This window comes from Carcharhinus amblyrhynchos, chromosome 15 (assembly GCF_965287045.1).
Source record: "Carcharhinus amblyrhynchos chromosome 15, sCarAmb.v2.hapA, whole genome shotgun sequence".
Lineage (NCBI taxonomy): Eukaryota > Metazoa > Chordata > Chondrichthyes > Carcharhiniformes > Carcharhinidae > Carcharhinus > Carcharhinus amblyrhynchos.
This window is the reverse complement of record NC_137338.1, coordinates 76,112,300-76,129,748: the sequence shown is the minus strand read 5'-3', so window position 1 is coordinate 76,129,748 and position 17,449 is coordinate 76,112,300. Positions and strand designations below refer to the sequence as shown.

Genomic DNA, 17,449 nt, shown 5'->3' with positions numbered 1-17,449 from the left:
GCTCTGTGAGTACAGACCCTCGGGGCAGGGCAGTGCTCTGTGTGTACAGATCCTCGGGGCAGTGCAGTGCTCTGTGAGTACAGACCCTTGGGCAGTGCAGTGCTCTGTGAGTACAGACCCTCGGGGCAGGGCAGTGCTCTGTGAGTACAGACCCTCGGGGCAGTGCAGTGCTCTGTGAGTACAGACCCTCGGGGCAGTGCAACACTCTGTGAGTACAGACCCTCGGGGCAGTGCAGTGCTCTGTGAGTACAGACCCTCGGGCAGTGCAGTGCTCTGTGAGTACAGACCCTCGGGCAGTGCAGTGCTCTGTGAGTACAGACCCTCGGGGCAGTGCAACACTCTGTGAGTACAGACCCTCGGAGCAGTGCAGTGCTCTGTGAGTACAGACCCTTGGGCAGTGCAGTGCTCTGAGAGTACAGACCCTCGGGGCAGTGCAGTGCTCTGTGAGTACAGACCCTCGGGCAGTGCAGTGCTCTGTGAGTACAGACCCTCGGGCAGTGCAGTGCTCTGTGAGTACAGACCCTCGGGGCAGTGCAGTGCTCTGTGAGTACAGACCCTCGGGGCAGTGCAGTGCTCTGTGAGTACAGACCCTTGGGCAGTGCAGTGCTCTGTGAGTACAGACCCTCGGGGCAGTGCAGTGCTCTGTGAGTACAGACCCTCGGGCAGTGCAGTGCTCTGTGAGTACAGACCCTCGGGCAGTGCAGCGCTCTGTGAGTACAGACCCTCGGGCAGTGCAGCGCTCTGTGAGTACAGACCCTCGGGCAGTGCAGTGCTCTGTGAGTACAGACCCTCGGGCAGTGCAGCGCTCTGTGTGTACAGACCCTCGGGGCAGTGCAGTACTCTGTGAGTACAGACCCTCGGGGCAGTGCAGCACTCTGTGAGTACAGACCCTCGGGGCAGTGCAGTGCTCTGTGAGTACAGACCCTCGGGCAGTGCAGTGCTCTGTGAGTACAGACCCTCGGGCAGTGCAGCGCTCTGTGAGTACAGACCCTCGGGCAGTGCAGTGCTCTGTGAGAACAGACCCTCGGGGCAGTGCAGCGCTCTGAGAGTACAGACCCTGGGGGCAGTGCAGCGCTCTGTGAGTACAGACCCTCGGGCAGTGCAGCGCTCTGTGAGTACAGACCCTCGGGCAGTGCAGCGCTCTGTGAGTACAGACCCTCGGGCAGTGCAGTGCTCTGTGAGTACAGACCCTCAGAGCAGTGCAGTGCTCTGTGAGTACAGACCCTTGGGCAGTGCAGCACTCTGTGAGTACAGACCCTTGGGCAGTGCAGTGCTCTGTGAGTACAGACCCTGGGGGCAGTGCAGCGCTCTGTGAGTACAGGCCCTCGGGCAGTGCAGCGCTCTGTGAGTACAGACCCTCGGGCAGTGCAGTGCTCTGTGAGTACAGACCCTCGGGCAGTGCAGCGCTCTGTGTGTACAGACCCTCGGGGCAGTGCAGTACTCTGTGAGTACAGACCCTCGGGGCAGTGCAGCACTCTGTGAGTACAGACCCTCGGGGCAGTGCAGTGCTCTGTGAGTACAGACCCTCGGGCAGTGCAGTGCTCTGTGAGTACAGACCCTCGGGCAGTGCAGCGCTCTGTGAGTACAGACCCTCGGGCAGTGCAGTGCTCTGTGAGAACAGACCCTCGGGGCAGTGCAGCGCTCTGAGAGTACAGACCCTGGGGGCAGTGCAGCGCTCTGTGAGTACAGACCCTCGGGCAGTGCAGCGCTCTGTGAGTACAGACCCTCGGGCAGTGCAGCGCTCTGTGAGTACAGACCCTCGGGCAGTGCAGTGCTCTGTGAGTACAGACCCTCAGAGCAGTGCAGTGCTCTGTGAGTACAGACCCTTGGGCAGTGCAGCACTCTGTGAGTACAGACCCTTGGGCAGTGCAGTGCTCTGTGAGTACAGACCCTGGGGGCAGTGCAGCGCTCTGTGAGTACAGGCCCTCGGGCAGTGCAGCGCTCTGTGAGTACAGACCCTCGGGCAGTGCAGCGCTCTGTGAGTACAGACCCTCGGGCAGTGCAGTGCTCTGTGAGTACAGACCCTCGGGCAGTGCAGCGCTCTGTGAGTACAGACCCTTGGGCAGTGCAGTGCTCTGTGAGTACAGACCCCCGGGCAGTGCAGCACTTTGTGAGTACAGACCCTCGGGGCAGTGCAGTGTTGTGTGTACAGACCCTTGGGCACTACAACACTCTATGAGTACAGACCCTTGGACAGTGCAGCACTCTGTGAGTACAGACCCTGGGGGCAGTGCAGCACTTTGTGAGTACAGACCCTCGGGACAGTGCAGTGTTGTGTGTACAGACCCTTGGGCACTACAACACTCTATGAGTACAGACCCTTGGACAGTGCAGCACTCTGTGAGTACAGACCCTTGGGCAGTGCAGCACTTTGTGAGTACAGACCCTCGGGGCAGTGCAGTGCTCTGTGAGTATAGACCCTCGGGGCAGTGCAGTGCTCTGTGAGTACAGACCCTTGGGCAGTGCAGCACTCTGTGAGTACAGACCCTTGGGCAGTGCAGCACTTTGTGAGTACAGACCCTCGGGACAGTGCAGTGTTGTGTGTACAGACCCTTGGGCACTACAACACTCTATGAGTACAGACCCTTGGACAGTGCAGCACTCTGTGAGTACAGACCCTTGGGCAGTGCAGTGCTCTGTGAGTACAGACCCTCGGGGCAGTGCAGCGCTCTGTGAGTATAGACCCTCAGAGCAGTGCAGTGCTCTGTGAGTACAGACCCTTGGACAGTGCAGTGCTCTGTGAGTATAGACCCTTGGACAGTGCAGTGCTCTGTGAGTACAGACCCTCGGGCAGTGCAGCACTCTGTGAGTACAGACCCTCGGAGCAGTGCAGTGCTCTGTGAGTACAGACCCTCAGAGCAGTGCAGCGCTCTGTGAGTACAGACCCTCGGGCAGTGCAGTGCTCTGTGAGTAGAGACCCTCGGAGCAGTGCAGCGCTCTGTGAGTACAGACCCTCGGGCAGTGCAGCGCTCTGTGAGTACAGACCCTCAGAGCAGTGCAGTGCTCTGTGAGTACAGACCCTCGGGGCAGTGCAGCACTCTGTGAGTACAGACCCTCGGGGCAGTGCAGCGCTCTGTGAGTATAGACCCTCGGGGCAGTGCAGCGCTCTGTGAGTACAGACCCTCGGGCAGTGCAGCGCTCTGTGAGTACAGACCCTTGGGCAGTGCAGCGCTCTGTGAGTACAGACCCTCGGGCAGTGCAGTGCTCTGCGAGTATAGACCCTCGGGGCAGTGCAGCACTCTGTGAGTACAGACCCTCGGGCAGTGCAGCGCTCTGTGAGTACAGACCCTTGGGCAGTGCAGCGCTCTGTGAGTACAGACCCTCGGGCAGTGCAGCGCTCTGTGAGTACAGACCCTTGGGCAGTGCAGCGCTCTGTGAGTACAGACCCTCGGGCAGTGCAGTGCTCTGCGAGAATAGACCCTCGGGGCAGTGCAGCACTCTGTGAGTACAGACCCTCGGGCAGTGCAGCGCTCTGTGAGTACAGACCCTTGGGCAGTGCAGCGCTCTGTGAGTACAGACCCTTGGGCAGTGCAGCGCTCTGTGAGTACAGACCCTCGAAGCAGTGCAGTGCTCTGTGAGTACAGACCCTCGGGCAGTGCAGTGCTCTGTGAGTACAGACCCTCGGGCAGTGCAGCGCTCTGTGAGTACAGACCCTTGGGCAGTGCAGCGCTCTGTGAGTACAGGCCCTCGGGCAGTGCAGTGCTCTGTGAGTACAGACCCTCGAAGCAGTGCAGTGCTCTGTGAGTACAGACCCTCGGGCAGTGCAGCGCTCTGTGAGTACAAACGATATAATTTCCTCCCCTCCCCACTGTAATATCAGCTGTGATTATGTCCAGGAGTGAGGGGTGAAATTGCAGTGTTCTGATTCAGTTTCCAGGGTGAAAATACTGAGCATTCTGGTCTCTTTCTAAAAATGTCTTCATGGGAATGCTTATAATGTAATGTTCTATTCTTTCAGCCAAAATATTCTTAAATCAGACATATTATTTTATACTTAACATTGATCCCACTCAAAGCCTTCACTATTAAATTTTAGTTGTACTTATGTCAGTAATTTTTTTTTATGACTTTTTAAGAGGTTTCTATAAAACAGCTTTAGCAGGAAACAATATTCAATATAATAGAAACAAACCTTTGATGGTGGTTCGCTCACTGCCGTTTTTGTCGAAACAGCTGGTAACCTAACAAACAGAAATGTAAGTATTATTACAAAAGGAAAATCTCCAGGTGTTCCTACAATACAGAAAGAGGCCATTCAGCCCATCGAGTCTGCACTGACCACAATCCCACCCAGGCCCTACCCCCACAATCACATGCATTTACCCTAGCTAGTCCCCCTGACACTAAGGGGCAATTTAGTATGGCCAATCCACCTAACCAGCATGTCTTTGGACTGTGGGCGGAATTTCATTGCAATGTTAATGTAAGACTACTTGTGACTAATAAATAAACAAATAAACATGTACGGTGCTACATAAATACAAGTTGTTGCTGCTGTAAGCACTTAATGAACTCCCCAAAATACCCAGCAAGTGAGTTCATTACATGATGAGCAGCACCTTTACAGTTCACCAATGGTCTGTCAATGCAAGTGTGGATGGTGTAGTTAGTGGAGATTGTACTCTGTTAGCATCTTTGAGGAAGTAACAAGCAATGTGGGTAAAGGGGAACCTGTGGATGTGGTGTACTTGTCATCCCAAAAGGCATTTGACAAGATGCCACATCAAAAGTTACTGCACAAAATAAAAGCTCCTGACTTTGGAGGTAACATATTAGCATAGACTGTGGATTGGTTAGCTAACTGGGAGCAGAGAGTGGCTCATCTTTGGGTTGTCAGGGTGCATGTTAACTAATGGAGTGCCACAGGAATCAGTGCATAAGGTACCAAATGTTTACAATCTTTGTCAGTGACTTGGATGAGGGGACTGAATGCATGTTTGCCAAATTTACTGATGACATAAGGAGAGGTGGGACACAAGGAGTCTGCAAAAGGATACAGATTGGTTAGGTGAATGAGCAAAAATTTGATTTACTCACTTATATGATGTGGAAAAATAGGAGGCTTTGGCAGGAGGAATGAAAAAACAGTTTATCATCGAAATGGAGAGTCACTGCAGAACTCTGTGATACAGAGAAATCCGGGTGTCCTGATACAGGAATCACAAAGAATTAATATGCAGGGACAGTAAGGGATTAGAAAGACAAATGCAATGTTGTTGTTTATTGTAAGGGGAATGGAATATAAAAGTTGGGATGTTTTGCTGTAGTTGCACAGGGTGCTGATGAGACACACCAGGAGTACTGTGTACAGTTTTGGCCTCCTAAGAAAGGATATCATTGCATTCAGGGAAAGTTCACTTGACTGATTCCTGAGACAAAAGAATTATCTCATGAAGAACAGTTGGGCCTGCAACCATTGGATTTAGAAGCATGAGAAAGTGATCTCACCGAATCAAACAAATTTATAGAATAGAATCTACAGCACAGAAGGAATCTGTACCGACCACAATCCCACCCAGGTCCTATCCCTGTACGCCCACACATTTACCCTCCTAATCCCCCTGACACTAGGGTCAATTTAGCACGGCCAATCAACCTGGCCTGTACATCTTTGGACTGTGGGAGGAAACCGGAGCACCCAGAGGAAACCCGCGCTGACACGGGGAGAACATGCAAACTCCACACAGACAGTGACCCGGAGACTGAATCGAACTCGGATCCCTGGTGCAGTGAGGCAGCAGCGCTGACCACCGTGCTGCCCAATACTCAGCAAACTCGTCAGGGTGGATGCTGAGAGGATGTTTCTCCTTATGGGAGAAACTAAAACTAGGGTATGTACTTTAAAAACAAGGGTTTTCCCATTTAAAGTGGAGATGACGAGAACTATTTTCTCTCAAAGGGTCTATATTGTCTAATTCTGTTCCTCAGGCAGTACTGGAGGCACAGTAACGGAACATTGCTAAGACAGAATTAAATATATTCTTCATTGACAAGGGAGTCAAGTGTATTGGGCAGGCTTGTCCAAGCCATGGGTTGCAGAAGCCCCTCTGCGTGGCTCACAGAGCAACAAGGGGCCCCAGTTCTTGTTGCCCCCTTTTGCAGGCACGCATGCTCAGATACTGCTAGGCCTCAGGCCTTGGTCCTGATCTCCCTCCACTCTCCCCTTCCCCATTTAATGTAACGAACGCGAGTGACTGAGCGAGCAAACGAGGGCAAGGCTGGCTGAGTGCAAGGGTGTGTGTGAGTGAATGGAGAGAGGGAAGGTTGAGAGGGAGGGGAGAGTGTCATCTGACTCACTTCCAGTCAGGGTTCTCATTCACCCTCACCCCACACACTAACAGGGCACTCTCACAGTGGATGAGTGAGTGAGTGGACACCCTAAGCTTGGGAGTGAGCTGGGCAGACACACGCTCACCCTTTTACACTCGAATAGTTGTCTTCATTTGTTACTTATTTTTAAAATGTTAATTCATTGTTGTGATTTTTTTTTGCTCTGTAAGTTGTCTATTTTCATGTGTCAGGTTTGTTAAAAAATTCATCTTCCCAATTATCTTTCCAAAGTTCTCCTGATGACCATGAAGCCATTGTAGATTGTCGAAAAAACCCATCTGGTTCACTAATGTCCTTTAGGGAAGGAAATCTGCCGTCCTTACCTGGCCTGGCCCACATGTGACGCCAGAGCCACAGCAACGTGGTTGACTCTCAACTGCCCTCAAGGGTGACTAGGGACGGGCAATAAATGCTGGCCAGCCAGCGACGCCCATGTCCCACAAACGAATAAAAAAAAACTTGTCGTGCCCCCAAATCCCAATTGAGAAGATTGAAATGTCCCCACGCTCCCCCACCACTAAGCAGAAAGGTTGGACAAGCCTGGTATAACGGAAAGACAGCAGCCAGAATCACATCAGCTATGATCTTATCGAATGGTGGAACAGGCTTCAGAGATTAAATGGCCTATTCCCTTTCCTAATTCGAATATCCATATGTACTAATCAAACATTTTGTAAGTGAAGAAATGATACTTTAATTCAAAGCTTGGCAGTAAATAATTTTTAATTATAATCAGCTCTTTGTCCAATACTTACTCCAAGAATTTAAGAAGCTCCACACTTAGATCGGCAGGAATATAATCTGATAATAAACCATGAGCGTACTGCAGATAATCCTCTGGAGAAAACAAAATAAAATAAAATGCAATTTTAAAAATTTAGTAAGTGACACAACAACGTAAGGATCAATAGCGGAGGTGAATCACAGGTAAGCAATTAATTTATTGATTAGTATATTCAGTAGCTATTTTCTTTAAAAACGAATTAGAGATGGTCGAGAGCTTCAAGATTTTAGGGGTCCAGATCACCAACAACCTGTCCCGGTCCCCCCATGCTGATACTATAGTTAAGAAAGCCCACCAATGCCTCTACTTTTTCAGAAAACTAAGGAAATTTGCATCAGCTACAACTCTCACTAACTTTTACAGAAAGTATTCTTTCTGGTTATATCACAGCTTGGTATGGGCTCCTGCTGTGCCCAAGACCGCAAGAAACTACAAAGGGTCATGAATGTAGTCCAATCCATCACACAAACCAGCCTCCTATCCATTGACACTGTCTACACTTCCTGCTGTCTCGACAAAGCAGCCAGCATAATCAAGGACCCCACGCACCCCGGACATTCTCTCTTCCACCTTCTTCCATCGGGCAAAAGATATAAAAGTCACATACCAACCAACTCAAGAACAGCTTCTTTCTTGCTGTCATCAGACCTTTGAATGGACCTAACTTGCATTAAGTTGACCTTTCTCTACGCTCTAGCTATGACTACAATCTGCACCCTCTGGTTTCCTTCTCTATGAATGGTGTGCTGTGTCTTTATAGCATGCAAGAAACAGTACTCTTCACTGAATATTAATACATGTGAAAATAATAAATCAAATCTAGAAGTGTTTATGTCTTTTTGAGTGCTTTAGATTTGCAGCATTAACCAAACAGTTAAATAGTCTTAAAATAAAAAGAAGAAAATATTAAACGCCCGTGAGCAGACATGGGAGGACAGCTGGAATTTATCGTGTGCACATGCTGTTCAATGCCGGAGTTCCAGAATTCCTGTCCCGGAAAGGCAGAAATGTGAAGATGTACTGCCAAGTGCTGGTTCAGCAGCTCTGTGTTTGTGAGCTTGAAGCGTGGTTATCATCTTTACCGTGCACGTGAGAAGGTGAGAGTTCCATGGAGAGTACATTTCAGGAGGTGTATACTCAGCAGCTACAGAGTTCAGGAGGAGTGGGAGTAGGTAATCGCCAGGCAAGCAAGAAGGGATATCCCAGCCCCCTCCCAAAATCCTCATCAGAACAGATGCCAACCTTTGGCCAATTCAGTTCACTCCAAGTGATACCAAGAAATGGTGAGCTTGTTGGACACAACAAGGACTCTGGGTCCTAAGAACAGGCTGGTGTGAAGAATTGTACTCCATGGCTGGCTGTGCCCGAGCCGAGCTGTTCCGGTACAAAACCGACATCTAATCAACAACATGGGAAACTGCACAGCTGTGTCCGATCCACAAAAATCAGGGTCAGTTCAGTTTAGCTAACTGTCCCACCAATCTACTCTCAACAATCAGCAAAGGGGAGGAAGGTTGTTGCTGCAATTGCTCTGCAATATCCTACTCACTGACACTCAGATTAGCCTCTGCCAGAGCTACTTGGCTCCTGACCTCATTGCTGCCTTGGTCCAAACATGGACAAAGGAGCCGAATCCCAGAGGGAAGAGAGTGACTGCCAGTGGCATCATGGCAGCATTATGACAGACTGTGGCATCAAGTAAAATGGAGTCAATGGCAATCAGTGAGAAGCTCTGACACAGGATGGATTCACAACTAGCACAAAGGAAGATGACTGTAGTTGGTGGAAGTCAATCATCTCAGCCCCAAGACATTACGACAGGAGTTCCTCATGATAATGTCCTCTATCCAAATATCTACAGCTGTTCCCCTTCATAATAAGATTAGAAGTGGGGACTCTTGTTGATGGATATTCCATTCATAATTCCTCAGATAATGAGGCAGTCTGTGCCCACAAGACCTGAACAGTATGCAAGGCTTGGGCTGATAAGTGGCAAGTTCCAGGCAATGAACATCTCCAACCCCAGGGGGTCTAACCATTCCCTCTTGACATTCAATGGCATCATCATTTCTGAATCCCCAGCTATCAACATCCAGGGGCTTACCACTGACCGGAAGCTTAACCGCATCAGCCACATAAATACTGTAGTCATGGAGCAGGCCAGGAGCTGGGTGTTGATTATTCTGTGATGAGTAACTCACTTTCCAAGCCTTATCATTACCTACATAGTACAATCCAGAAGTGTGTTGGAATACCCTTCACTTATCTGGATGAGTGCAGTTCCAACAACACTCAAGAAGCTCAACACTATCCAGGGCAAGGCAAGCTGCTGACTGACATCAGATCCACCATCTTAAACATTTACTCCTTCCACCACCAGTGCGTCACAAGATACAGGAGCTGGAGTAGGTAATTTGGTCCATTGAGCTTGCTGCACCATTTAGTGAGATCATAAGAACATAAGAAATAGGAGCAGGAGTAGGCCATCTGGCCCTTCGAGCCTGCCCCGCCATTCAATAAGATCATGGCTGATCTGTCGTGGCTCAGTTCCACTTTCCCGCCCTCTCCCCATAACCCTTAATCCCCTCTCTTATCAAAAACCCATCAACCCGCTTCTTAAAAATATTTAGCGAGGCAGCCTCCACCATGGCTGATCTGATTGGGCCCTTAGCTCCACTTTTCTGCCTGTCCCCATAACCCTTGATTCTTCTGTAGATCAAAGATCTGTCAAACTCAGCCTTGAATACGCTCAATGACCCAACCTCCACTGCTCACAGGAAGAGAATTCCAAAGATTAACAACCCTCAAAGAAGAAATTCCTCCTCATCTTCGTCTTAAAAGGGAGACCCCTTAAAACTGTGCCTCCTAGTTCTAGATTCCCCCACAAGGAAACATCTTAGTGGATATCCTGTTAAGTGCCCCCAGAATCTTGTATGCTTCAGCCAGATCATCTCTCATTCTTCTAAACTCCGGTGAGTATAAGCCCCAAACTTCACAACTATCCTCAGTGGACAGCCCTTTCATCCCTGGAATCAGCCTGGGTAAACCTTCTCTGAACTGATTCCAATGTCCCTCATCAAGTAAGGTACACACTGTTTAAAACTGTATACAATACTCCAGGTGCAGTCTCACCAATGCCCTGTAGCAGGGCATCCCTACTGTTACATGTTCCCCTTTGCAATAATGGCCAACTTTCCAATTGTATTCCTAATCACTCGCTATATGCGCATGCTAACTTGTGGCTAATTTACAATGACAGCCAGATCTCTCTGTTCTGCAATATTATGTAATCGCTCTCCAATTAAATCATATTCTGCTCTCCAAAGTGGGCAGCCACACATTTCCCCAGATTATATTCCACCTGACAATTTTTTACCCTTTGCAGGCTTATTGTATGCTCCTCACAATTTGTTTTCTTACCTATCTTTGTACCATCAGCAAACTTAATCCCATAGCTGAAGCACATACCATTTACAAGACACACTCCAGCAACTCTCCAAGGCTTCTTCAATAGCACCTTCCAAATGCATGATCTCTACCATCCAGACGCAGACACGTGGGAGTACCACCACCTGCAAGTTGCCCTCCTCGCCATTTATCATCCTGCCTTGGGATACATCGCTGTTCATTCATTGCCTCTGGGTCAGCACTGTGGATGTACCGTCACCTTACAGAATATCACCATGTAGGCTGCAGCAGTTTCAACATCACCTTTGCCTGGGCAATTAGGGATAGCTAATAACTCCAGTCTTACCACAATGTCCTCTCTAAGCCATCAGGCAGCCTTAACGTCTTGTGCACAAGTTGGCCTCTCTAAGTTATCATGCATGTATGGTTACACAAAAGAAGGTAAATGGGCTATGCATTTGAAGTTTATTTATTAGTCACACATAAGGCTTACATTAACATTGCAACGCAGTTACTGTGAAATTCCCCTAGTCGCCACACTCTGATGCCTGTTTGGGTCAATGCACCCTAACCAAACTACCTGCTTATTCACAACAAGGCATTTGACGGTACATTGCATGCCAGTGGCACCTGCATCCCACGAATGAATAAGACAGTTGCAATTTTGTTTAAAGAAGTCTAAAAATCTGAGCACGCCATGGAAACCAATAAAGGGTAAGGGAGAAAGAGGGGAGCCAGAAAGATAGCCGTGAGAAAATGTTAAGAAACTTTTCTGACTCTATTTTTAACTTGTTTTTAAAGATACTGAATCACTCCTGTTGGTCTCTTGACAAGATCCTGACTTTTGCATTCCTGACGTCTGTGTCTCAGTCAGCGGATAATTTGAGTCTTCCAGTTTTTTTTAAATGTCTGCATCCATGCCTACTTTCAAACTCAAATGAAGGTTTGAACCACCCAATCAATGTCCATACGATAAGACAACTAGTCATTCTATAACTTGCTATCAACACGACCTAGCTCCTCATTTTAGTGCAATCATCAGATGAGGTTCTCCTCATACAGAAAATCTCTCAATCAAGAAGCATGGTCAAAGTGGATAAATAAAACATATTTGAATTTATGCACATTCCTACAGCACGTTCAAAGGCTTCATTTGGGTTTGAATTAGATATTTAACATTGACATACAGAGAGCTGGAGGGCTCTTGAGTTACCTAGAGACCTGTGTATTTACAAAGAGGCTGTATGGGCAAAATGTGCAGTACAAAGTAATTTTTCATCCCATTGTATTCAGAACATAATTGATTATGTGCACTGCTTAGTGTCCCAAGGCAGACAAATCGCCTCACCTGATGTAAAGGGAAACTGAAAGTTTTACTGCGCAAAGCACAGGGCTGGCTCAGGCACTATAAATTAAATTTGGCATGATAAGAACAGATGCAAGGGGGCATGAGAAACAGATGAGCTTTTGAAGGCATTATTCCCTTTTTTTATTTCAGTTCCTTTAAAGAAGGGACCACTTTGAACTTACATTAAATTTTTCACCACCCCAGGACACCTCAAAGTATTTTACAGTCATGAATTAGAGAAACAGACCATGTTGTATAACTAGTCAGAATTTACACCATAGGTGAGGTGAATCACATTTGTCCGCTATGCTTCCTTTATCCTCACTTAATTTGATATTGGATATTGACATTTTTACATCAATCACTAAATCTCTTAGTGAATTCTATAAACATGTTCAAAGGCATTTCCCCCACTATTGTGCTTATGATCTTAAATCCCATGGTCCCCCAACTTCTGGTAACTGTATGCTTCTATCTACTCTGCCCCTTCCTTTCAATTTTTAAATACTTGTATCACTCCTTTTAATATTCTACTAAAAGCCTCATTTTTCACTATTATTTTGCACTTCATCATGCCAACGGGCACCTTTGTAAATCTGCCCTGTGCCCTCTTGATATCCTTCCTCTGGTGTGGAGCTCAATACTGCACCGTACAGCAACTGAAGTCTTAATAAAATGTTGTCAAAGCTCACTCTTATCACTTGGCTTTTATAATCTTATGCCTTATGATAGAATTCTGTTTGTGTTTTTAACGTCATTACTTGAGGTGCTGCCTTTAGTGTCCCGTCAACCCTGTGCTTCCAAATCCTTCTGCTCTTCTCCAGCACTCAGCCAGCAGTTCAGAGTATAATTAGTGCTTTTAATTTTGTTTTACTTTCTGACATTGAATTCCACCTGCTATTTCTCAGGCTATTTCACCATCTCATCAATTTTACCTGTTTGCAACCACTTTTAAACCACTCTGAACTCCTACTCTTCTAATGCTTCAAACCAAGTTTTATTCTGGAGTGCTGTCCCGCCTCTAAAGCAATAATGCCTAATCTTCTCCAGTAATTTCTTGCCTGGTACCTCAAAGACTTTCCTAAAGTATACACATCATACAGACATGACTACCACCAAATTCTTATCTGTCGCTCAGTGTGAACTATGGGGCAGAATGAATTCACTCCATTGCTGTTAGCTGTCAACCAACCTGGCTATTAAGTAAACCACATCCACTCCATTTCCCTCAATCACCATGTTTGTTATCTCCTTACAGAATTCTAAAGTCTCTAAAACGTTCCCTAGCACAGATGTTAAAGTAACTGGTCTGTGATTCCTCAGAATCAGTGCTCTCTCCCTTTTTAAAATGGGTACTATATTTGTCACTCCTCAGTCTCCTGGCATACAGCCATGAAATATAAGATATAAAGCCTCTGTTATTTCACCCCTCATATTCCTTTGGCTCCAAAGAAATATCCCTTTGGGTTTGAGCACTTTGGCTTTCTTCAACCTAATGACTTACCTAAAAATGCTTTTTAATGCATCATGGTATTTCTCATCATAATTTCAACCACTGTTGAATATACTTCTCTTTACTAAAGATCAATGCAAGGAATTTATTAAATGTCTCTCCCATTTTACTTTGATAATCAGCTACAAATGAGCAACCTTTGTATCTCAGGGCTCTCGTCTCACTTTTGACAATTTTCTTCAAAAGTGTGGTTATTGTCATGTTGTAGGCACCCAATTTGCACACAGCAATGTCCCAATGCATAACAGTGAGAGAAATGACCAGGCAATCGTAGAGTCATAGAGGTTTACAGCGTGGAAACAGGACCTTTGGCCCAACTTGTCCATGTTGTCTGTATTTGGCCCATATCCCTCGATATCCATCTTACCCATGTAACTGTCTAAATGCTTTTTAAAAGACAAAATTGTACCAAACCTCTACAACTACCTCTGGCAGCATGTTCCAGACACTCATCACTCTCTATGTGGAAAAACTGCTCCTCTACACTCATTTGCATCCCTTTCCTCTCAAATTAAACCTATGCCCTCTAGTTTTTGACTCCCCTACCTTTGGAAAAATATGTTGACTATCTAGCTGATCTCAGCCCCTATTTATTTTATAGAGCTCTATACGACCACCCCCAAGTCTCCTGCACTCCAGGGAAAAAAGTCCTAGCCAATCCAGCCTCTTTTTATAACTCAAACCATCAAGTCCCGGTAAGAGCTAGTAGATCTTTTCTGCACTCTTTCTAGTTTAGTAATATCCTTTCTCTAATAGGGTGACCAAAACTATACACCGTATTCCAAGTGTGGTCTTACTAATGTCTTGTTCAACTTCAACAAGACATCCCAACTCCTGCATTCAGTGTTCTGACCAATAAAACCAAGCATGCTGAATGCCTTCTTCACCACTCTGTCCACCTGTGATTCCACTTCCAAGGAGCTATGAACCTGTATCCCCCAGATCTCTTTGTTCCACAACTCTCCCCAACACCATACCATTAACTGAGTCGGTTATAATAATGCTTGTCAAGTGATAACCAGCGGCTGGGACACTGGAGAAATTGTGAATGATCATTCACATTCTCCCAACCAAGTATATGGGACCATGGTGTAACATCCAAAAAGAATGGGAATGTCTCTCTCCTCAAACACTGCAGTATTCCCTCTATACGATACATGAGTGTCAGCCTGGACAATGGAGTAGAGCTTGAATCCTCCCTTTATATTCAGCACCAAATTACAGCCACTGAGATAACTCTTAAAAGTCTAGACCTTGGTATTAAGCTGCGGGTCAGCAAAGGTCTGCAGGGTGGGCTATTGCATCATCTCCCTCTCTTTCACCCACACACTTCAGCTTTCCATGCCAGCAAAGGAACTTCAGTATGACCCTTTATACAGCATTCTCAATAGCCACAGCCATTTGAGTTAGTAAAAAATGCCTTGCACACGCTGCAGAAAAATGTACTTTGACTGCAAACTTACATAACAAACATAACCATCATGCAACCTCCCTTTCACCAAAGTGTGGAATTCTGCCATGACTTTATCAGATACCTCTCTGAGCAGCTACTAGCTTTCCACCCAAAAGTCGCAGAGTTCAGACCCCTTGCTGAGAATGTTGTTCCTTGCTCCCCACAACACCCACCCGCCCACAAAGCGATCTGGTCCTGCTGTCCATCCACGCCACCCACATTCTCCATCCATACAAACATATAAAGAAGGAGCAGTAGGTCACTCAGCCTCCTGAGTCTGCTCTGACACTCCCAACAAGACCATGACTGATCTGCTGTAATCGCCATCCCACATTCCTGCCTTTCACCCACTGCCGTCATCTTGGCTTAGTTCTTCGAACTGGGCTGAGCTGACCATGATGACAGTTCTCCCTTCTCTATATAATGCTGCTGCTGAGGTCCAGCATTTTCAACCAGCTTCCACACCATTTTAGCAGCTAACCATGAAGCAATGAGCAAGAACGTAAAGCAGCGCAATAACAAGATTAACATTCACACGCATAAGTCATGGGAATACAAATATTCAGATCGCATGTCCATCAATGGTGCTTACTACTTATTACATTTACTGATCAGAAAGTACAATTAGTTGGCTGCCAAATTGGTTATTGCAATGTCTTGTAACTTATGAGGGTGGCACAGTGGTTAGCACTGCTGCTTCACAGCTCCAGGGACCCAGGTTCAATTCTGGCCTCAGGTCAGTGTCAGTGTGGGGTTTTCACATTCTCCCCGTGTCTGCGTGGGTTTCCTCCCACAGTCCAAAGGTGTGCTGGTTAGGTGCATTGGCCATGCTAAACTGTCCCTAGTATCAGGGGAATTAGCGGGGTAAATATGTGGGGTTATGGGAATAGGGTCTGGGTGGGATTGTGGCCGGTGCAGATTCGATGGGCCGAATGGCCTCCTTCTGCATTATAGGGATTCTATGATTCTTATTCCAACCTAAATAAGCAATCTGCAAATGAATCAATAATTGAGGAATAGCCACTAACCTTCAGTTACTTGTGTAGCTGGTTTATTTCTAATCAGCATACTGGACTGTACACCTCCACCTACAGAGAGATTGCTGTTCTTCAGTGATTTGACAGTCTGCTCAACCTAGTCGAAGCAAGAGACACAGCCAATCAAAAAACACCTTGTTGCTCCGCAGAGAATGGGATAACCCAGCGGCCAAGTGGATGTAAATACTCAATGAAACTGTGTAAACACTCTAATCACTGCCTCAACTATCACATCAGTCATTACCTGGGGTGGCACGGTGGTTAGCACTGCTATCTCACAACGTGGACTGTGGCTCTGCTACAGAGCTGCCTCTGGATGTGTGACGGACATCAGCAGATCTCACTGAAATGAAACCCAGACCCCAGTTTTGGATTAACTTGGGTGCTCCATTAGACATCTGCCATCAATTGTAACCCCATGTTATACTGTGGCACAGTGGTTAGCACTGCTGCCTCATAGCGCCAGGGACCCGGATTCAATTCCCAGTTTGGGTCACAGTCTGTGCGGAGTCTGCACGTGGTCCCCGTTTCAGCGTGAGTTTCCTCTGGGTGCTCTGGTTTCTTCCCACGGTCCAAAAAATGCACTGGTTAGGTGCATTGGTCATGCTAAATTCTCCCTCAGTGCACCCGAACAGGCGCCGGGGTGTGGCGACTAGGGGGTTTAATCCAGGCTGGCATTCCGGTGCAATACTGAGGGAATGCTACGCGGTTGGTGGAGCTCTCTTTCAGAAGAGGCATCCTGATGGGGCCTAAAAAAGAAATGAAATCATCTGGGATTTATCTGATTGCTGTTCGTGGGACTGTGTGAGGAGAATGGCTCCTCCATTCCTTACCTAGCCCCAAATCTTAGTGTTCATTCGGAGAGACAGTATGGACCTGACGGGCCAAATGGCCCCTTCTGCAATTCTGTGAAACAATTCGCCAGAGTGTGGCAACTGAGGGGTCTTCACAGTAACTTCATTGCAAGTAAACAAGTACTGTTTACTTGTGACAATAATAAAATAAACCCGGGGAGGTTTTAAAGTGTTTTATAACCAGTGAAGTACTTCTGAAGCGTCGTTCTTGTTGAATTGTGTTACAAAATTGTTACGGTGCAGAAGGGGCCATTTGGCCAGTCAGGTCTGTACTGTCTCTTCAAGTGAACATTAAGTTTGGGGCTAGGTAAGAAATTGAGGAGCCTTTCTTCTCACACAGTCCCACAAACGGCAATCAGGTAAATCCCAGATGATTTCATTTCTTTTTTAGGCATTGACTGGATGCATTTTCTGAAAGAGAGCTCCACCAACGGTGTAGCACTCCCTCAGTAATCCAGCCTGGATTAAATCCCCAGAGTGAGTCTTAAATGCACAATCAGGTGCAGAGAAGATTTAAGAGATTTAACCAGTGATGAAAGATGATGTGGTATTTGAAGAAGCTTAGAAGAGGTTGATAGGTACTTTGATAGATGTGTTTAAAGTCATGAGCAGTCTACACAGACTACATGGATAGCAACTTCCCATTGGTGGAAGGGTTGAAAACCAGAAGATACTGGTTTAAAGTGAATGGCAAAAGAATTAAATGTATAGAATTAGAGAAT

At 46.9% G+C, this 17,449-nt stretch overlaps 1 protein-coding gene across 3 annotated transcripts in view; it reads right to left on the bottom strand.

Annotated features, from left to right (window-relative positions):
* rnaseh2b (ribonuclease H2, subunit B) overlaps positions 1-17,449 on the bottom strand; it is a 49,013-nt gene that overhangs the window by 16,399 nt on the left and 15,165 nt on the right. For all 3 annotated transcript variants that reach the window (XM_080204261.1, XM_080204259.1, XM_080204260.1), the window contains exons 7-9: positions 15,865-15,970; positions 7,086-7,167; positions 4,133-4,181 (exon numbers count right to left, since the gene is read on the bottom strand). In XM_080204261.1, the coding sequence (XP_080060387.1) occupies positions 4,133-4,181; positions 7,086-7,167; positions 15,865-15,970 (237 nt within the window). The remainder of the gene's footprint in view (positions 1-4,132; positions 4,182-7,085; positions 7,168-15,864; positions 15,971-17,449) is intronic.